Genomic DNA, 22,078 nt, shown 5'->3' on the forward strand with positions numbered 1-22,078 from the left:
TCGGAAAGGTCGGCGGTTCGAATCCCTCGCACCGCATAACGGAGTGAGCTCCCATGACTTCTGCCAACCTAGAAGTTTGAAAGCACATAAAAATGCAAGTAGAAAAATAGGAACCACCTTTGGTGGGAAGGGAACAGCGTTCCATGCGCTTTTGGCGTTGAGTCAGGCGGGCCACATGACCACGGAGACGTCTTCGGACAGTGCTGGCCCTTCGGCTTTGAAACAGAGATGAGCACCGCCCCCTGGAGTCGGGAACGACTAGCACAGATGTGAGAGGGGAACCTTTACCTTTTCCTTAAAGTGTGGTATGAACCCATCCCTCTGGTGTATTTTTGGGGGGCCGCACATATACACACACACCCTGTTTCCACTGGCAGAGGCTTGCAGGAGACGGTCACGGCCGAAAATGGGGCATGGGGGCCCCCTAGGTTCCATTTTCTCTGGCAGAGGGCTATCAAAACAAACTCAAAACAAAAGGAGAAATGTTTCTTTCCCTTTTGCATTTGAGCATGCAAGGAGGGACAGGAAAGGAGAAAGGGAAAGAGAAAAGACTAAGAAAACGATAGGAAGATGGGAAGGGAGCAAAGAAGGAGGAAAGAGAGGAAGGAAGAAGAAAGAATGGAGGGAAGGAAGGAAGGGAAATGGAGGAGTGGAGAGATGAAGGGAGGGATGGAAGGAGGAAGATGAGAATGGAGGGAGGAAGGAAGGAAGGAAAAGGAAGAAGAGGGGAGAGGAAGGGAGGGATGGAGGGATGAAGGAAAATGAGAAAGGGAAAAGAAAAGGGAGGGAAGAGTGGGGAGAGAAAGGGAGGGAGGAAAATGAGAAAGGGAAAAGAAGGGATTGAGGGAGGGAGGGAGGATGGAAGGAAAGAAAAGGAAGGAGTGGGGAGAGGAAGGGAGGGATGGAGGGATGAAGGAAGATGAGAAAGGGAAAAGAGGGAGGAAGAAAGGAAGGAAGCTTATAAGGAGAGTGAGGGAGGGGCCCAGGGAAGTCCCACCTGAACCCTTGGCCACCACAGGTGCCCCTATATGACTTCCGTGTCACAGCCCCTTGCCCCCCCCAGCCCTCCGAGGTCAAACCCAACCCTGATGCGGCCCTCTGTGAAATCGAGGTTGACCCTCCTGCTCTAAACCAGTGTAAACCCCAACTCCAAACCCAAGTGAACCAACGCAACCCAAGTCGTCGTGGTTGTTAGGATTGGACACAAAACGAAACAGCGCTCGGGGAGTCATGTATGCAAACCCATGGCCTCTGCATTTATTAACATTTTTTCCTCTTTGAGACATAGTTGTAGGGTTTTTTTTGAAGTTTGTCACCTACAGGGAGAAAAAAAGAAAAAACCTGCAACAGAACAACCACGCACATACAACACGTAATCTTGCAAAAGGACGCACACACAACCATGTCTGTGTGTTTGTGTGTATATTTTCTGAATTCCAAGATCGCTCCCAAAAAAAGTTTCTCGTCCGGTTGTAGCTCCGGGAGGAACCCCCCCCCCTTCCTTCCTTCCTTCCTTCCTTCCCCACTTTTTCTAGGGAGCCACAAAATGGGCCAGTTGTGTACAACACAACCAGGGAGGGGAAACGTTTCACATCTTTTTCCTACAAGCGATCGGGTGGGCTTTGTAGTCCAAGGAACGAAATGCTGTGCACTCATCACACATATACAGTAACAATGCTTCATTCAGCGACTGTTCGAAGTTACAACAGCACTGGGAAAAAAGAAGGGACCTGTAACCAGTCCTCACACTTACAACGGTTGCAGCATCCTGGGGGTCACATGATCCCCCTCTGTGACCTTTCCAGCCTGCTTCTGACAAGCAGAGCCAATGGGGGGGGCAAGGGGGAACTGGATTCACTTAACGACCACTTGATTCACTTAGCAGCAGCAGCGATTTGCTTAACCATCGTGGCAAAAAAAAGGGTCAAATTTTGCAGGACTTGCTTAACAACCCAAACTTCCGCTCCCAATTGCCATTCTACGTCAAGGCCCCCCCCCCCCCGCAATAGCTAACCAGCCACCAGCAAATTAAGATAGATTTGGTCCCTGAATTGTGACACATCACCTTCCCCTTTGAGGGCAAAATAAAATAGAATAAGAGTTGGAAGGGACTTTAAAGGTCTTCTAGACCAACCCCCTGCTTAGGCAGGAAACCCTGTACCACTTCAGACAAACGGTTGTCCAACATCATCTTTAAAATTTCCAGTGTTGGAGCATTCACAACCTCTGGAGGCAACTTCTGTTCCACTGGTTAATTGTCCTCACTGTTAAAAATTTTCTCCTTAATTCCAGGTTGTTTCTCTTCTTGATTACTTTCCATCCATTGAATCAGAATAAAGCTGGAAGGGACCTTGGAGGTCTTCTAGTCCAATCCCCTGCCTAGGCAGGAAATCCTATACCGTTTCAGACAGATGGCTATCCAACATCTTCTTAAAGACTTCCAGTGTTGGGGCATTCACAACTTCTGGAGGCAACTTCTGTTCCACTGATTAATTGTTCTCACTGTCAGGAAATTTCTCCTCAGTTCTAAGTTGCTTCTCTCCTTGATTAGTTGCCACCCATTGCTTCTTGTTCTACACTCAGGGGCTTTGGAGAACAGTTTGACTCCCTCTTCTTTGTAGCAACCCCTGAGATATTGGAAGACTGCTATCATGTCTCCCCTAGTCCTTCTTTCTCTTAAGCTAAACATACCCAGTTCCTGCAACCGTTCTTCATAGGTTTTAGCCTCCAGTCCCCTCATCCTCTTTGTTGCTCTTCTCTGCACTCTTTCCAGAGTCTCCACATCTTTTCTACATCGTGGTGACCAAAACTGAATGCAAATATTCCAAGTGTGGCCTTACCAAGGCCTTGTAAAGTGGTATTAGCACTTCACGTGATCTTGATTCTCTCCCTCTGTTGATGCAGCCTAGAACTGTGTTGGCTTTTTTGGCAGCTGCTGCACACGGCTGGCTCATATTTGAATGGTTGTCCACTAGGACTCCAAGTTCCCTCTCACAGTTACTACTATTAAGTACCCTATAATGTGCAGGACGGATGTGGGAATGAATAACATCTTTGGTTGGGGAGGGGCACAGAGGGTAAGTTCCTAGGATGGACCCTGGCTAGAAAATTTGGTCCGGGGGGGGGGGGGTGTCTGTAGGGCAGCCCAAGGATGCGGGACATCCTTTTAAGCAAGGATGTGAATCAAAGAGCATCTTTCTTTCTTCTGTCTAAAAGAAAATTTAAAAGCCCAGCAAACTCTCACACGGCGCAGGGCACAGTTCTTATTCACAGCTAGTCCTCGACTTACAACACTTCATTTAGCGACCGTTCAGTTTCCACGGCACCAAACAACCGTTTTTCACACTTAACGACCGTTGGCAGCATCCCCCACGGCCACCGGGTCAACATTCAAATGCTTGGCGACGGACTCATATTTATGACGGCTCCAGCGTTCCCGGGATCACACGATCCCCTTTTGCGACTTCCTGACGAGCCAAGCTGCAGCGAGGAAGCCAGATTTCGCTCAACAACCAACTGCGAAGGGGGTTCACTTAACAACCTCCGCGGGTGGTTCCATGGGAGGGAAAACTCACTTAACTTAATGCCTCGCTTAGCAGCAGAAACGTTGGGCTCACTCAGTTGAGGCCGTAAGCCGAGGACTAGCTCTATTTGCCTACTAATAAATTTATATGGACGCCCAGTTCGCACACGGGATTCCATACAGCTTACAAAATTAATAAAAATAAAAATACAGTAAGGCATTGCCCAACTTCTTATCCCTTTCCTGGTCCTTTGACCCGAACAAATGGATGTGCAATTCAACACAACACCCGCAATCGACCCCCAAAATCCAGTTCCTTCACCGGTCCGTTGTTTCTGATTCTGTTTTAATAGGGATGGCAAATTGTTGGTTTTTTTTTTTGAAGTTGGGGCCGTGTATTTTGTTTTGCTGCATTTTAGGGGAAAGCTGGTTTTTTGTTTGAGTTGTCTCTTTACGTGGTCCGAAGAGAGAGAGAGAGAGAAGGCAGACAAACTCTTAAAAGGGTGAAAAAGCTCTTTCTTTCTTTTTCTCCGGTATCCTCCCCCGTTCAGATGTTCTAGATAAGATGAGGTCCGTCTTTTGCACTGTGACAAGATTTAAGCGCCGATGTTGGGGGGGGGCTTCGGCTGGAAGAACCGTAGGGGCCGGAAACCATCATTTTGATGGCAGCTGAGTTGGGGTTCAGCAAAAGCCCCCCCCCCTCTTCTCCCCATCCTCCTAAGTCAGCTGAATATTCCTGAATTCCCTTTCCCCCCATAAATCCTGCTGTGTATTCTTGGGATGAAAGCCAAGTTAGCCCCCCAAAACCACTAAAGAATTACCGGGAGGGACAACAGACTTGGAGAGGTTTCCTTTCTTGCACACAAACCCACCACATCTAAGGCTAGCAAGGAAAGCCACTGCTTCTTCACTCTGCTGCCATTAAGAGTACCTTCCAGCATGAGCTCTGGGGGGAGGGGGGGGCTAAGGATGGGTGCTCAACTGTGCCATGCACAGCCACAAAGCCCATGGATAAGAACAGCAGGGCGAAGCACCCACCCACCCACCCACCCCTCAAAAAAAATTTAAACAATGACCCAGGATAGAAACCAGGGTTGGTCTGGGCCTCCTTGAGATCATCATTTGACACCTTGCAATTTGCCTTGAGGTCAGGCTCTGGAGCCACCAGCCAAGACAACTGAGCGAAAGGGGCAGGAGAGAAGAAGGGAAGGGAAGAAGAGAAGGAAAGAGAAGAAAGGAGGAGGAGGAGAAGGAAAAGGGACGAAGGAGAATAGATCTGAGAGAAGGAGAAGGGTAGAGAAGGAAAAGAAGAGAGAGAAGAAGGGAAGAGGGGGGGAAAGGAGGAAGGAGAACAGAATAGGGAAAAGGAGAAGGAAGAAGATGAAAGAAGAGAATGAAAAGGAGAAGAGAAGGAGAAAGGTAGAGAAGGAAAAGAGAAGGGAGAAGAAGGAAACAGAAGAGGGAGAAGGGAAGGAGAACAGAATAGGGAAAAGGAGAAAAGAAAAGAAGGAAGAAGATGAAAGGAGAGAGGAAGGAGAAGGGAAGAGGAGAGGAGAAGAAGAAAAGGGAAGAGGGAGAAGGAAAAGGGAGAAGAATAGAGGGGGGAGGTGAAGAAGAGAAGAAAAAAGGGAAGAAGAGAAGTGGGAGAAGGAAGAAGGAGAACGTAAGAGGGAGAAGGAAAAGGAGAAAAGAAGGGAAGACAAGAAAGGAGAAGGGGAAAGGAAAGGAAAGAAGGAAGAAGCAAAATCAAGTACCATTCATGCAACAGCCAAGGACAGAACAAACAAGAAGCCGCCTTGATGAAGACCACAAGGGAGCAAACAGGAGATGCTTGGCTGCTCTAGCACTCTGGGCAACCCAGAAGATGACAACTTTCTGGGAAAAGCCCGGGACGCCCACTCAAAGCCGGGCCCCCCGATCCCTTGTCCGTGGCTCGCTTCCTTTCTGCGGCCCAAAGGGACGGGCATCCGAAACAGCTCCGGCCAGTGTCAAGTAGGCCCTTGTGCAGGCAAAAAGAGCTGGACTCCTTGGAGGGAGGGAGGGAGGGGCTGGGAAAAGACTTGTACAAAACAATTCGGGGAGGGGGAGGCGTGGGGGGATGGGCTGCAGCAGGCAGAATGCCCCCCCCCCCCGAAGAGCCCAAAGCCCTCCTTGGGTGAGGGGGTGCGTGGTCAGTGTCCAGAAGCTGCCTCTGTCCGGGGGACCCTTCCTTCCGCTTCGAGAAACGGAGATGGTGATATAACGGCTGCGGAACTACCCGCCACTACACATCCGTGGATAAGTAGAGCGCGTTATGTTTCAGCTCGGCGAAGGAGATGGGTGGGTGTTGCAAATAGTACAGCAGCACTTGGACCTGCAAAGGGGTGGGGGGAGAGAGAGAGAGAAAATAGACAAAGCCAGAAGGTGAGACACAAAGGGAGGATTCGCATGTGTGACAATTCCCCTCCCCCCGCCCCCGTTCCCTGAAGGCTTCCCCAGTTATCCCTCCCGATGTCAGCTCCGAGGAAGATGAACGAGTCCTAGAGGCCTGTTCTGACCTCGGCTTCACCAAGCCGACTCCTTTTTATTAAGCTCATGTGAATTCCTCTCCTTCACATCCAGCAAAGTCCCGGCAAACAGTCTTTCCAGGGCGAATTTACAACCACAGACTTTTATCAGGCTTGGAGAGCTGCCAGGCCGAGATCTTCTAAACTCCATGCTGTAGCAGCAATTCCTTGGCAAGAAGTCAGGAACGGATCTTCACCCTAACGAATTGAACTCATTGTCTCCTGCAAACTCCCCTCCCCTTTTGCTCCTCTTTTATTTCCTCTGGGAAGGGCCATTCAGCATCCACTTGTGCCTTTAGTCCCGAGTCGACCGCTGGCCCCTTAGCTGTTCCCTTCATCTGGCCACTCTGCGTATGCGCACACTGGGAACAGGCTCCAGCTGTTCTTCTGCCCCACTGATGTCTGACTCCGAAGGCAGCTGATCACTGTCAAAGGGCCCTGGTCCCCTCTCTGCCTCCGACACAGAGCCCTCATCCCAGCCTTCCCCAGACTCCAGGACTGGCCCATCTTCCTCCTCACCCTCCTCACTGTCTGAGTCTGCCTCCCGCTCCGCTGGCAGCCACAACAGTCCCAAAGATGCTTCCTCCCCTACTCAAGGACTGTTGCTTCTGCCTGCCAGTTGATTGGCTGGGGGCTATTTGTCCCTTGCAGCCAATGGCTGGGTCAAAAGGCGTTTGGGCAAATGGGCAGGGGACAAAGAGGTGGAGGGCCCTGGGCCCATTGGGCATGGAGAGCCAGCGGTGGAGGAAAGCTGGCTGTAGATAGAATGGAACAGACCTGGAAGGGACCTTGGAGGTCTTCTAGTCCAGCCCCCTGCTCAAGCAGGAGAACCTTGTGGCAATAAGAGCGGCCAAGCGTAGACATTGTGCTGCCCTTATTGCGTCCGCGGATAACCGCCCTGCCGCTCTGTTTCGGGTGACCCGCTCCCTTTTATTGCAGGGGACGCGGGAGACACCCTTACAGGGAAGAGCAGAGGAGTTTGGGGAATATCTTCAGGACAAAATCGATCAGATCCGGAGCGGATGGACCTCCGTCAGTGGACCAGACGAGCCGTCAACAGCGAGTCTTGAGAGACCATTCTGGGAGGAGTTTGACTCTGTTGCCCCCGAGGATCTGGACAGGTTGCGTGGACGGCTGCGACCCACCACATGTTTAATGGACCCGTGCCCCTCCTGGCTGGTACTGGCAGCCTGGGAGGTGACACGAGGCTGGCTTCTGGGCCTGGTGAATGCCTCATTGGGTGAGGGATCCTTACCAACTGCCTTGAAAGAGGCGGTGGTGAGGCCCTTACTCAAGAGGCCTTCGCTCGACCCAATGGAGCTAGCTAATTACCGTCCAGTCTCCAACCTCCCCTTTTTGGCGAAGGTTGTTGAGAATGTGGTGGCGCAGCAATTTCCATGACACCTGGACGAATCCGACTATCTAGACCCACGCCAGTCCGGCTTCCGACCCGGGCACAGCACGGAGACAGCCTTGGTCGCGTTGGTCGATGATCTCTGGAGGGCCAGAGATAGGGGTTGTTCCTCTATCCTGGTCCTATTAGACCTCTCGGCGGCTTTTGATACCATCGACCATGGTATCCTATTGCGCCGGTTGGAGGGGATGGGAGTCGGAGGCACCGTTTTACGGTGGTTCGGCTCCTACCTCTCCGACCGGAAGCAATGTGTGTTGACAGGGAGGCAGAGGTCGTCCCTGAGGCCACTCACTTGTGGGGTGCCACAGGGGTCGGTCCTCTCGCCTCTCCTGTTCAATGCATATGTGAAGCCGCTGGGTGAGATCATCCGTGGTTTTGGGGTTGAGTACCATCTTTACGCTGATGACACTCAGCTGTACATTTCAACCCCAAACCACCCCAACGAGGCTGTCGAAGTGATGTCCCGGTGTTTGTAAGCCGCCGGTGTCTGGATGGGGGACAACAGACTCAAGCTCAACCCGTCCAAGACTGAGTGGCTGTGGGTACCGGCACCTCGGTTCAGCCAGCTGACACCATCGCTGGCCATAGGGGGCGAACAACTGTCCCCTGTGGAGCGGGCGCACAATTTGGGAGTCCTCCTTGATGCCCGGCTGTCAATGGAGGACCATGTGGCAGCCGTGGCAAGGGGGGCGTTCCACCAGGTTCGCCTGGTGCGCCAATTGCGCTCCCTACTGGACCGGAGTGCCCTGCGCACGGTCACTCATGCGCTGTTGACGTCTCGCCTCGACTACTGCAATGCCCTCTACATGGGGCTTCCCTTGGGACGCATCCGGAGACTGCAGCTAGTTCAGAACGCAGCCGCACGGGTTATCATGGGGAGTACACGTTACTCCCACGTAACACCTCTCCTGCGCGAGCTGCACTGGCTACCTGTGGCCTTTCGGGTGCGTTTCAAGGTATTGATCACCATCTTTAAAGCGCTCCATGGCAGAGGACCTAGTTATCTGCAGGATCGCATCCTACCACACACGTCCCTGCGACCTATCCGCTCACACAGGGAGGGGCTCCTCCTGGTGCCGTCTGCTAGGCAATGCCAGCGGGCGACGCCTAGGAGTAGATCCTTCTCTGTGATGGGCCCAACCCTCTGGAATGACCTCCCCCCAGACATTCGAACTACCACCGACCTCCGCTCCTTCCGGCAAAAGTTAAAGACTCACCTGTTTCAATCAGCTGGCCTGGCACTCTCTTAGTTTTATCTCCCGGGGATTTATTTTAATGGGGTTTGGGTTTTTAATTGGGGATGTTTTTTTTTAGGGTTTTAGAATATATTTATTTCTTGTACAGCCTATCTCCTCCATCCAAATGTATTTAAGTGTTTTATGATTGTATTTTTATCTGCATTGACTGTACACCGCCCCGAGTCCCTTTTTGGGAGAGGGGGCGGTCTAGAAATCCAAGAAATAATAATAATAACCTATACTATTTCAGACAAGTGCCTGTCCAGTCTCTTCCTCAAAACCTCCAGTGATGGAGCGCCCACGAAACTAGAATTACAGCTAATCTTAGCTTTAGTCCTCGACTTACGACCGACTTATGGCTTTTTCAAGAGGCAACTGGACTTTCTGGTTTTTCTTTGAAGACGTTTTGCTTCTCATGCAAGAAGAATGGGGGTGAGGTACATGCACGGGGGGGGGGGCAGGGGGAGTCCTACACGCATGCGTGGAGGGCAGGCCATGCCGGGGGTGTCACACACACACCCATAATGCACTTTGGGCACACGATGACAAAAAGGTTAGCCATCACTACACTATACCCTAGAATTCAATATCATTACTGCCAGTGGTAAAATTCATTTTTTTAAACTACCGGGTTCTGTGGGCGTGGCTTGGTGGTGGGGTCATGTGACTGAGTGGGTGTGGCCAAATCAATGTCACTCATGGCCACGCCCACTCAGTCACATGCTCTCACCACCACCAAGCCACACCCACAGAACCCGGTAGGAAAAAATGTGTGCCCGCCCCAGTGGTGGGTGGCAGGCGGTACACTCCAGTACGGGCATACTGGTGCCTGCTGGGAGCACCGGGTACCGTTCTGGTACGGTGCTCTGGATGACCCGCCCACTGTCCCTAGCTGTATTTGAGCTCTTTGGCAACTCAGGCACACGGAGCCTGCGCGATTGAGGGTCGTGGAGTGTCGCAGGAGGTAAGGACGCGTGCGCGCGCTGCATGCGTTCATGTGGATGCCGGGCCCCGTTGCACCGTACCGGTTGCACCAGGATCCGGAACGCACCACTGGCCTGCCCCCCCCCTCCCTGGGTCTACCTTAAAAGGACAGGCTGCAGCAACTCCACTGTGAACGGAGGGAGAAACGTTTGGATTGGGTGGGCAGGTCGAGCAGCCGGAAGAGGTGAGCAGTGATATGGTGACCAGGTGGGTGTGGGCACCATTTTTGCCACCAGTTTGGAGAACTAATGCCAATCGTCCCTGCTAGTTTGGCCAAACCGGGAGGACTTCCCCCTTGGTTACTGCCCTGGGAGAGAAGCTGTTTTTCAGCCGTTTTGTCCTCGTTTTTATTGTCCTGTACCGGCTGCCAGATGGTAAATAGTTTAAAAAAAAGGTGTCCAGGATAAGATGGATCTTTGGGGATGTTCTGAACTTTCTTATGGCAGCAGGAGCTATGAAACTCTTCCAAAGAGGGGAGGGGGCAGCCCATGATCCTCTGGGCAATGACGCTGACCCTCAGTAAGTTAAAGTACTCTCTATGGTGCAGCGGTAGAAGGTCACCAGCGGTTTTCCGTCCAGTTGTTGTTTCCTGAGAAGTCTCAGGTCGTATCATCTCTGCTGGGCCCTTTTGACCAGGGCTGCAAGGTGAGTTGCCCCAGGTCTCAGGTCCTCTTTGAAGACAACACCCAGAAAACTTAAAAAACTGGCCAGTAGTCCTGTTATTCTGTAAGTTAAGGACTGCTTCTATTTGTTCTGGAAGTTCAACTCGGAGGCGATTTGATGGACTTGAATCAGATCGGTTCTCGGCAGGGAGCAAAATCTGAACGTCAGGAACGCAGAGTCCCCGTTGCTGCATCTGATTTCGCAGCCTTTGGGGCCAGGAGGAAAATGCCGGCATTAATTCCAAAAAGGAAATTCAATTCCAAAGTCTGAATTGAATTATCATAAATTGGTTTTTGTTTTTTCCCCCTGAATCCCGGTGAAAGTCCAAATTGCATTTGGGGGGATTCACACAGCCGGAGGGAGGGAGGGAGAAAACATTTGGGGCATCTTCGATCAGAATTTTTCTAAGTCTTTTGGGGAGTAAATGTTGTTTTATAATGTATAATGTTTATGCTCCATTACTAGATGTTAAGGTTCGGATGCAAAGGATAGAAAGTGGGAGTCAGTAAATTCTAGTCCCATTTTAGGCATAGCTGGCTGGGTGACTTTGGGCCAATCCCCAGGAGACTGTGAGTTCTAGTGCCGCCTTAGGCATGAAACTCAGCTGGGTGACTTTGGGCCAATCACCAGGAGAGGGTGAGCTGTAGTCCCACCTTAGGCATAGCCGGCTCCAGTGACTGGGAGTTCTGATCTGACCTACCACTCACCTATTCCTTGGAAGTTTTAGTCCCGCCTTAGGCATGAAAACCGGCTGGACGATTGCACAATTCCATCTCTCTCAACACAGCATCATGACGGGCCATTCATCATCCACCTGTGGGCTTCCTCCCAAGTCGACCCCTGTTCTTTAGCTCTTCTCTTCGTCTGGCATCTCTGCGCATGCGCACCCTGGGAACAGGCTCCAGCTGTTCTTCTGCCTCACTGATGTCTGACTCTGAAGGCAGCTGATAACTGGCATAGGGCCCTGGCCCCCTCTCTGCCTCCGACACAGAGCCCTCATCCGAGCCTTCCCCAGACTCCAGGACTGGCCATGTTCCTCCCCAACCTCCCCACTGTCCGAATCTCCTGCTGGCCGTTGGAAGGTCACAAGAATTGGCTGTTTTGCTGCAGATCCCTTCCCAAGAAAGACCACCCCCACCTCAAGCAGAGAGGGCTTCTCCAGCCCAGCCCAACGTTTCTGCCCAGTTCTGCAACCTTCTCATCCCGGGTGTTTACCTGCGCCATCACATCGTGGGACCAGATGTCCGAGGCCAAAGTGACGTGACTTTTGCTCTCCGCTTCCGAGGGTCTCAACAACGTCGGGCCGAAGACGGTGGCCAGATTGTGTAGGGACATTTTGTTGATGGGCTCCTTCTCGGCAACCCTGCGGCAACAAGACGGGTTGACAAGACCGTGAGAATCTGGCGCCACCTTGGCCGATCTCGGCTTTCCCCCCAGCCGAGCCCAGGTGGAAAGGAACTTTCCCCCAGCCTCTCCCCTTTTCCCAACCGCCGTCCTTCCCCCCCCAATCACTCCTGCTATTCCTACCCCCACCCCCAAAATTCCACAACTTCATTTACAATCCCTAAAGGGGAACCCTTGAGTTACAACCACAATCTGGCCCGAACTTTCCCTTGCTTAGCTGTGAAGGGAGTTTTGCCCCCATGTCACGACCTTGCTCGGGGGCAGAGTTGTTAAGCGAATCGCTGCAGTTGCAACGTCAGTCCCACGGTTGTTAAGTGAATCCGACTTCCGCGTGGACTTTGCTTGTCCATGGGTGGCAAAAAAATGGGATGATGTGACCCCCGTCATAAATATGAGTCAGTTTTAAATACATGACCACAGGAATGGTGCAACCGTCGTAAGTGTGAAAAACTGTTACAACTCACTTTGTTCAGTGGTGTTGTAACGGTCACTAAACGGGATTCTGGGAGTGGAAGTCCACTCCTCTTAAAGCATGGCTGGCTGGGGAATGTTTCAAGCTCATCTTTTGCAGTTGCCATCTTCTTTCCCTCCTGCCCAAATTCAGGGCTTCGTAGATCTCCCACATACACCCTCCCTTGACTGCAACACACAAACACACACACACACACACATCACAGCCAGCCCGTCCTGCAAACCGGAGAGCACATACAGCTACAGGGAGAGGACAGCTGTGTGCAATGGCCGTCCCCTCTCAACACCAAGCTGAACATCCTTCAGCCCTGCCCTGCCACACAGATTTGGAACGACACATGTCCCCGGTCCTGAGTGAGGAACCCCGGTGGATCTCCCTTGCAAGTGACATTAATTCTCCAACCCCCCCTCATTTTTCAGTCGCTTGCAGTTCCTCATTTCACACTGGGTTAAACCCACCAGAGGGAGGGCAGCGTGCAAAGCTTCCAGTCCTCAATTCCAAAATTCCCCACGGTGTGTTTCTCCGGCCAGCTGGGCCCCGCACCAAACCGCAGCTTCTAAAGCTGTGCCCTGTCCTCGGCAGGAGGCTCCGGGTGCAAGCGAGGACAGGGAAAATTCTGCAGAGCCCCTCCCCCCCCCCAGCCTCAAATTGGGGAAGGGGGTTGGATCTCTCAGCCATAGTGCCCCCTCCCCGAACCCCCTTCTCATCTCTCCTGGCCAGCAGCTATGCAAAATGCCACGGTGGGGCAGAATTATTATTATTATTTTTAAAAGAAGCATCGGATGGAATCTGAAGCCCCCTCCCCAAAAGGCAGGTTCCTTTGTTGCAAAGACAAAGGAAATGATTTTGATCAAAACACCATTAAATTATTGAAGGGGGGAGGGGGTGCAGCAGTTTAGGAGTTGCCCCTTTAAATGCAAAAAAATAAAAATAAAATTCTGCATTCCTGTAAATGCAAAATAAGGCGGCTAAAAAGGAATTTCTTCCCCCTTCCTTCTTCGGCCGTTGCAAACATTCTTTTGCCATTTTTTATTTTCCAAAAAGCGTTGTTGCTTTTAATTTTATTTACGGCTCTGTTTTTTGTCATGCCGGTCAAAGCGTGTTAGATTTTATCCTTGCCGTTTCTGGATGTGCTTTTTCCGAGCCCGTTTTTTCAATGAAATTAGTCCTCCGACTTACAACCGTTCATTTAGTGACCGTCTGAAGTTACGAGGGCACTGAGAAAAGTGACTTTTGACCATTTTTCACACTTTTGCAGCATCCCTGTGGTCACATGATCAAAAGTTGGATGCTTGGCAACTGACTCGTATTTATGACGGTTGCAACGTCCCAGGGTCACAAGTGACCTGAATAAGCAAAGTCAATGGGGAAGCAAGATTCACTTAACAACCGTATGAAGAAAGGTCGTAAAATGACCCCTTTTGTGACATTTGGAAAAGCAAAGTCGATGGGGAAGCCTGATTCACTTAACAACCGTGTGACTCACTTAGCAACTGCAGCAATTCACTTAACGATGGTGGCCAGGAAGGTCGTAAAATGACTCCCTTTTGTGACTTTTGGGGAAGCAAAGTCAACGGGGGACCCAGATTCACTTAACAAAAGTGTGACTCACTTCACAACTGCAGAGATTCACTTAGCGACGGTGGCCAGGAAGGTCGTAAGATGGGGCAAAAACCCCATCACCACTGCCTCGCTTTGCAATTGGGCTCCATTGAGGTGGTAAGTTACTCCCTGTTAACTTGCTGGCAATCCTGGGAAGCTTCGAAGCGGGAGCGAGGGATGGAAAACAGGAACGTGCCAGAGAAATCAATGAAAAAATTAAAAAAACCCGAAAGAAGGGGAAAAAACTCACCTTTTTAAGTGTTCTAGGAGGAAGAGGAAGGTGATGAGGTTGGGGTCGGGGAGGGAGCGTAGAAGGTGCAGCATGCAGTTTTCCTTGGCCGAGGGGTCTGATAGCGCTTGGGAAAAGAGAAAAAATAACAGGTGGAAATGAGAAAGGAAGATGGGTCGGTGGTCCCAATGTTAGGGATTTGATTGTATAGGAAAACGGAAGTCACAGAAATCAGTTCCCTGGTCTTTTATGTAGGTGGTTTACAACTTACGGCCATTCGTTTAGTGAGCGTTGAAAGTTATAACAACTCTGGAAAAATGTGATTTATGACCGTTTTTCACACGACTCTTGCAACAGGGCAGCGGGTCATGTGATCAAAATCCAGACACTTCGGAAACTCAATCAAATCACTCAGAAATAGAGCTGGAAGGGAGATTCGAGGTCTTCTAGTCCAACCCACAGCTTAAGCAGAAAAACCCTGTACTAACTATACCATTTCGGACAAGAGACTGTCCTGTCTCTTAAAAACCTCCAGTGATGAAGCACCCACAACTTCTGGTGGAAAGCTGTTCCACTGGTTAATTGTCCTCACTGTTAGGAAGATTTCTGTTCTGTTCTATATTCTACTCTATTCTACCCTTATTGCTGTTCTATTCTATTCTAATTCTCTATTCTTCTCCATTCTAATTATATTCTAAAATTCTATTCTAAAATTCTATTTCTACTCTATTCTTACTTCTATTTTTTATTCCATTCCCTATTCTATTCTACTTTACTCTATTCTTTCTTATTGCTATTCTATATTCTATTCAATTCTAATTCTATTCTAATTCTCTATTCTAATTCTATTCTAAAATTCTATTTCTATTTTATTCTTACTTCTATTTCTTATTCTATTCCTTATTCCCTACTCTATTCTATTCAATTTTTCTCTATTCTAATTCTATTCTAAAATTCTATTTCTATTTTATTCACATTTCTATTCCTTATTCTACTCTATTGTTGTTTGTTTTGTGTTGAGTGTCTTAGTTTCTCCTTCCCTGCTGGATCAAACCCATCAATTGGTTTAATTCTGGAAACCTTTTAAGGGGGAATATTTGCTAAATCCCCACCAGATGCTGGATGGGAGGGAGGAGGGAGCACAGGACCACCCAGCCAATCAGGAAGCGGGATGGGAAACCAGATGTCCACACTGCCGACAGATGTTGTTGACTTTAAAGCAAGCCAGCCCGTTTTGGAGTAAACAAGTGTAGCAGCAGGGAAGAAACCCCTTATTTTACAGCTAGTCCTCGATGTACGACCCACCCTGGAGCCCCAAACTTCGGTGGCTAAGTGAAACATTGGTTAAGCGAGTTTTGCCCCCATTTTACGACCTTTCTTGCCACGGTTGTTAAGTGAATCCGGCTTCCTCACTGGCTTTTGCTTGTTGGAAGGTCGCTAAAGGGGATCGCATGACCCTGGGACACTGTGACCGTCATAAATATGAGTCCGTGGCCAAGTGTCTGAATTTTGATCCCGTGACCCACTGGGGTTGCCGGAATGGTCATAAGTGTGAAAACCCGTCCTAAGTCACTTTTATTCAGTGCCGTTGTAACTTTCAACGGTTACTAAACGAACTGCTGTAAGTTCTGTACTAATGCAAACTTTCCCAAAAATGAAATTTTTGGGAAAGCAACCTTAAGCCACAAAGGTCCTAACCGGAAGCCCCCCGTTCAATTCTGGAGCCAACCGGAAGTCCAGTTCCCCCCCACCATAGAGTCTCCTCCTAGTGCGGCATCCTTTTTCCTCTCCTGACTGGTTCCCCCACCATAGAGTCTCCTCCTAGTGCGGCATCCTTTTTCCTCTCCTGACCGGTTCTCCCACCATAGAGTCTCCTCCTAGTGTAGCGTCCTTTCTCCTCTCCTGACTGCAAGTCCGGTTCCCCCACCAGAGAGTCTCCTGCTAGCGAGGTGTCCTTTTTTCCTCTCCTGACCAGAAGTCCGGTTCCCCCACCATAGAGTCTCTTCCTAGCACGGCATCCTTTTTCCTTTAGCTGTCCTAAACGAAAGCCCTATCAGTGGTGAAGCCGACCGGGGACAGGGAGCCGCAACAGGGCAATGAAAGAGCCACATGTGGCTCCACAGCCAAAGGTTGCTGACCCCCGATTTAGACTTTAGAGTCTTGAGCTGCAAATTGTGACACCTTCCAGGCCCCACCCCCACCCCCAAAATATAAGTGCAGGGACGTCCTTACCGATGCCTTGCATAAAAGTTGGATAGAGTCGGTCCGTCAGGAGGGGCTCTGGCAGTTCGCGGAAGTACAGCTTCAGGGTCCCCGCGATGGCGTTGATATCCATGTCGCTCAGCATCACCAGGACGTCTTTGCTGTCTAGGGTTCAAATTCAGACTCGGTTTGGAGCAGTTGCCTCTCAAGGTTGGCAACTTCAACTCCCAGAATTCCCCATGCTTTAAGAGGGGGTGTATTTTAACTCCCAGAATTCCCCATGCTTTAAGAGGGGGTATATTTTAACTCCCAGAATTCTCCATGCTTTAAGAGGGGGTGTATTTTAACTCCCAGAATTCCCCATGCTTTAAGAGGGGGTGTGTTTTAACTCCCAGAATTCCCCATGCTTTAAGAGGGGGTGTGTTTTAACTCCCAGAATTCTCCATGCTTTAAGAGGGGGTGTATTTTAACTCCCAGAATTCCCCATGCTTTAAGAGGGGGTGTATTTTAACTCCCAGAATTCTCCATGCTTTAAGAGGGGGTGTATTTTAACTCCCAGAATTCTCCATGCTTTAAGAGGGGGTGTATTTTAACTCCCAGAATTCCCCATGCTTTAAGAGGGGGTGTGTTTTAACTCCCAGAATTCCCCATGCTTTAAGAGGGGGTGTATTTTAACTCCCAGAATTCTCCATGCTTTAAGAGGGGGTGTATTTTAACTCCCAGAATTCCCCATGCTTTAAGAGGGGGTGTATTTTAACTCCCAGAATTCTCCATGCTTTAAGAGGGGGTGTATTTTAACTCCCAGAATTCTCCATGCTTTAAGAGGGGGTGTATTTTAACTCCCAGAATTCCCCATGCTTTAAGAGGGGGTGTATTTTAACTCCCAGAATTCTCCATGCTTTAAGAGGGGGTGTATTTTAACTCCCAGAATTCCCCATGCTTTAAGAGGGGGTGTATTTTAACTCCCAGAATTCCCCATGCTTTAAGAGGGGGTGTGTTTTAACTCCCAGAATTCCCCATGCTTTAAGAGGGGGTGTATTTTAACTCCCAGAATTCCCTAGCCAGACACCAAGCATCTAAAAGAAGCTGGCTGAGGAATTCTGGAAGTTGAAGTCTATACATCATAAAATACCTAATGTTGAAAAACACTGGTTTAGGACCTCCATATTCAGAAGCAGCCTACCTGAAAATTTCAACTGCAAACAATATGCGAGCTTGCAGAGCTACTGCCCCAATTTGAAGGCACCCACATGGAGGGGGTCAATGGTTGAACATGTGCTTGCCATGCACCATCATTTCCACACTTACAGATAAGTAGGTAAGTAGGTAGGTAGGTAGGAAGGAAGGAGAGATAGTGAGAAGGAAGGAATATGAGAAAGTGGGAAGGAAGGAAGGAAAGAAGGAAGGAAGGAGAGATAGTAAGAAGGAAGAAATGTAAGAAAGTGGGAAGGAAGGAAGGAAGGAAGGAAGGAAGGAAGGAAGGAAGGAAGGAAGGAGAGATAGTAAGAAGGAAGAAATGTAAGAAAGTGGGAAGGAAGGAAGAAAGGAAGGAAGGAAGGAGAGATAGTAAGAAGGAAGGAATATGAGAAAGTGGGAAGGAAGGAAAGAAGGAAGGAGAGATAGTGAGAAGGAAGGAATATGAGAAAGTGAGAAGGACAGATAGTGAGAAGGAAGGAAAAAGGAAGGAAGGAGAGTGAGAAGGAAGGAATATGAGAAAGTGGGAGGGTAGGAAGGAAAGGAAGGAAGGAAGGAAGGAAGGAAGGAAGGAAGGAAGGAAGGAAGGAAGGGAAACTCACTGGAATCAAAGGCCGCTTTCAAGGCCTGGATATCGGTAGCCACCCCGGAGATCCGGTAGATGCCAACTTCATCGATGCCCCGTTTCTCTACCTCCTCCACACACTGGCGCACAACGTAGGGGATCTTGGATCGCTCACGCCTACGGGGAACAAAGAGAGCGTGTCGGATCAGAGCCCCGGGAATTCTGAAGAAGATGCCCCAGAAACTTCGAGCCATGCGGACTTCAACTCCCAGAATTCCCCAACTTTATTCTTTTTAGAAATAATTCATGGCGGTAGACCTCCTTCTTCCTACAACCACAACAACCCTGTGAGGTGGGTTGGGCTGAGAGAGGGATTGGCCCAGAGTCACCCAGCTTTCATGCCTAAGGCGGGACTAGAACTCAATGTCTCCTGGTGATTGGCCCAAAGTCCCCCAGTTAGCTTTCATGCCCAATGAAAGTCTAGTTTGTAGCCTGGTGCCTGAACCACTAGATCAGTGTTTCTCAACCTTGGCGACTTTAAGTCCTGTGGACTTCAACTCCCAGAATCCCCCAGCCAGCATAGCTGGCTGGGGGAATTCTGGGAGTTGAAGTCCACAGGACTTAAAGTCGCCAAGGTTGAGAAACACTGCACTAGATCCAACTGGGCTCTTCATATGTATTCCCCAAATAAAATTACTCCACATACCCACCCACCCACCTATCCACTTGACTTACTCAGCGTCTAAGCCTCCAGCCCAACCTACTTAGTGACTACGCTGATTTTGACTCCAAAGACCCCGGTCTGCTTCTTTGAGGGGGTTCTCTTGAGGCTCATATCCCGGCTGGTGAATTTCATGGAGAATTCTACTTTCACCTGAAAAACAAAACAAAAAGCAGACCACTCAGGAAATCACAGATTGCAAAATAATAGAATAATTAGAATAATAGAATAGCAGAGTTGGAAGGGACCTTGGAGGCCTTCTAGTCCAACCCCCTGCCTAGGCAGGAAACCCTATACCGTTTCAGACAAATGGCTATCCAACATCTTCTTAAAGACTTCCAGTGTTGGGGCATTCACAACTTCTGGAGGCAAGTAGTTCCACTGATGAATTGTTCTAACTGTCAGGAAATTTCTCCTCAGTTCTAAATTGCTTCTCTCCTTGATTACTTCCCATCCATTGAATCAGAATAGAGCTGGAAGGGACCTTGGAGGTCTTCTAGTCCAACCCCGTTTAGGCAGGAAGCCCTACACCACTTCAGACAAATGGCTATCCAACATCGTCTTAAAAGCTTCCAGTGTTGGGGCATTCACAACTTCTGGAGGCATGGAGTTCCACTGATTAATTGTTCTAACTGACAGGAAATTTCTCCTTAATTCCAAATTGCTTTTCTCCTTGATTAGTTTCCATCCATTGCTTTGTTTCTTGCCTTGAGGTGCCTTGGAGAATAGTTTGACTCCCTCTTCTTTGGGGCAACCCCTGAGATATTGGAAGACTGCTATCATGTCTCCCCTAGTCCTTCTTTCTATTAAACTAGACATACCCAGTTCCTGCAACCGTTCTTCATATGTTTTAGTCTCCAGTCCCCTAATCATCTTTGTTGCTCTTCTCTGCACTCTTTCTAGAGTCACAGCATCTTTTCTACATCGTGGCGACCAAAACTGAATGCAAATATTCCAAGTGTGGCCTTTCCAAGGCCTTGTAAAGTGGTACTAAAACTTCACGTGATCTTGATTCTCTCCCTCTGTTGATGCAGCCTAGAACTGTGTTGGCTTTTTTGGCTGCTGCTGCACACTGCTGGCTCATATTTAAATGGTTGTCCCCTAGGACTCCAAGATCCCTCTCCCAATTGCTATAGTGAAGAAACTGTCTCTTTTCCCTATCTTACACCGTAGGATTTACTGCTGAGTAAAACCCTAGCAAAGTCCATTCGGGACAAAGGGGCTGAGGAGGCCTATAATGCAAGCATACGATGATATTTTTAGTAAGCGTTTCAATCATGATTACAATACAATACAATAGTAGAGTTGGAAGGGACCTTGGAGGTCTTCTAGTCCAACCCCGTTTAGGCAGGAAGCCCTACACCACTTCAGACAAATGGCTATCCAGCATCTTCTTAAAGACTTCCAGTGTTGGGGCATTCACAACTTCTGGAGGCAACTTCTGTTCCACTGATTAATTGTTGTAACTGTCAGGAAGTTTCTCCTCAGTTCTAAGTTGCTTCTCTCCTTGATTAGTTTCCACCCATTGTTTCTTGTTCTGCCCTCAGGTGCCTTGGAGAATAGCTTGACTCCCTCTTCTTTGTGGCAACCCCTGAGATATTGGAAGACTGCTATCCTGTCTCCCCTGGTCCTTCTTTCTATTAAATTAGACATACCCAGTTCCTGCAACCGTTCCTCATATGTTTTAGTCTCCAGTCCCCTAATCCTCTTTCTTGCTCTTCTCTGCACTCTTTCTAGAGTCTCCACATCTTTTCTACATTGTGGTGGCCAAAACTGGATGCAAATATTCCATGGCCTTACCAAGACCTTATAAAATGGTATTAAGACTTCACGTGATCTTGATTCTCTCCCTCTGTTGATGCAGCCTAGAACTGTGTTGGCTTTTTTGGCAGCTGCTGCACACGGCTGGCTCCTATTTAAATGGTTGTCCACTAGGACTCCAAGTTCCCTCTCACAGTTACTACTATTGAGCAAGGTACCACCTATACTGTACCTGTGCATTCCGTTTTTCTTGCCTAAATGTAGAACCTTACTCTTTTCACCATTGAATTTCATTTTGCTAGATAGTGCCCAATGTTCAAGTTTGTCAAGATCCTTCTGTATCTTAAGCCTATCTTCTGGAGTGTTGGCTATTCCTGCCAGCTTTGGTGTCGTCTGGAAGGGGGAGGCTCTCCGGGAAGGGATGGGAAACCAGCCCCTTATCTTACTGACTTACCCCGTTCATCTCGATCACATCCACCTGCCAGTTCTTGGTCTGCACCGTCTGAGGATCCAGCTGCAAAGAAGGAAAGGAAGAAAACGGGAGAAAAATTAGACCCCCGTTGCTTGCTCTCGTTTCTGAAGCCCTTTGGAAATAAAAGACACACGCACACACACACAACTGCCAGGAGAGGGAGCGTAAAAGCTTTAAAATGGCTTTTGGGGGAAAACAACAACAACAGCCTAACTAAAATTTCTGCAGAAGTTCATAATTTATCCGGGGTGTAAATAAGAGGGTAACTTCAGAGTTCACGAAGTGGGAATCCTTATAGCATCGACTTTGTGAACTCTCAAGTTTTCTCTTCCCTCTACGGCAGTGTTTCTCAACCTTGACAACTTGAAGATGTCTGGACTTCAACTCCCAGAATTCCCCAGCCAGCATTCGGAGATCAGTGAGGCAGAAGAACAGCTGGAGCCTGTTCCCAGTGTGCGCATGCGCAGAGTTGCCAGAGGAAGGGAAGGAGTTAAAGAACAGGGGTCGACTTGGGAGTAAGGCCACAGGTGGAGAATGAATGGCCCCTCCCAGAGGGAATAAAAGGGGAGCGAAAGGGGAGTGGAGTTTGCAGGAGACCATTAGTTCCCTTCATTGGTTCGTGACTCTCCGAGGCTCCTTGCCAAGTTCTGCAGATCTCGGCCTGGCCGCTCTCCAAGCCAGAGAAGGTCTGTGGTTGTAAATGCGCCCTGGAAAGACGGTTTGCCGGGACTTTGCTGGATGTGAATGAGAGGAATTCACATGAGCTTAATAAAAAGGGGTTTTGTCGGGACAAGGAGTCGGCTTTGGGATTTTGGGAAGCCTAGGACAGAACTCCTCTCCTCTCCATATACGTACTTAGTTATAATTTAGATTATTTGAAAACAATATTCATGTCATAATTCATCGTAGAAACATATTCCCCGAAATCGAAATATATGATTATCAGCTGGTATAACTGAAGTGGCTTTTTGTAAATGCAAATTCAGAAGTTGTAAGTGCCTGGGCCTATATAGTGCGGCTCACTTAACAACGGCAGTGGTTTAACAAGAGAAGTCGTAAAACGGGACAATACTCACTTAACAACTGTC

General features: G+C 49.1%; 1 protein-coding gene and 1 long non-coding RNA gene across 2 annotated transcripts in view; one reads left to right on the forward strand and one right to left on the reverse strand.

Moving 5' to 3' along the window:
* The window catches only part of LOC309388305, a 393,048-nt gene that overhangs the window by 739 nt on the left and 370,231 nt on the right, over positions 1-22,078 (forward strand). The gene's annotated exons all lie outside the window — the stretch shown is intronic.
* The window catches only part of ABR (ABR activator of RhoGEF and GTPase), a 167,669-nt gene continuing 146,819 nt past the window's right edge, over positions 1,229-22,078 (reverse strand). Inside the window, 7 exon segments of the mRNA XM_081945401.1 lie at positions 1,229-5,876; positions 11,584-11,731; positions 14,097-14,202; positions 16,308-16,442; positions 18,074-18,213; positions 18,801-18,910; positions 20,973-21,032. Of these exon segments, the coding sequence (XP_081801527.1) occupies positions 5,787-5,876; positions 11,584-11,731; positions 14,097-14,202; positions 16,308-16,442; positions 18,074-18,213; positions 18,801-18,910; positions 20,973-21,032 (789 nt within the window). The 3' untranslated portion in view covers positions 1,229-5,786.

This window comes from Natrix helvetica, assembly GCF_964273705.1.
Source record: "Natrix helvetica genome assembly, chromosome: 2".
Lineage (NCBI taxonomy): Eukaryota > Metazoa > Chordata > Lepidosauria > Squamata > Natricidae > Natrix > Natrix helvetica.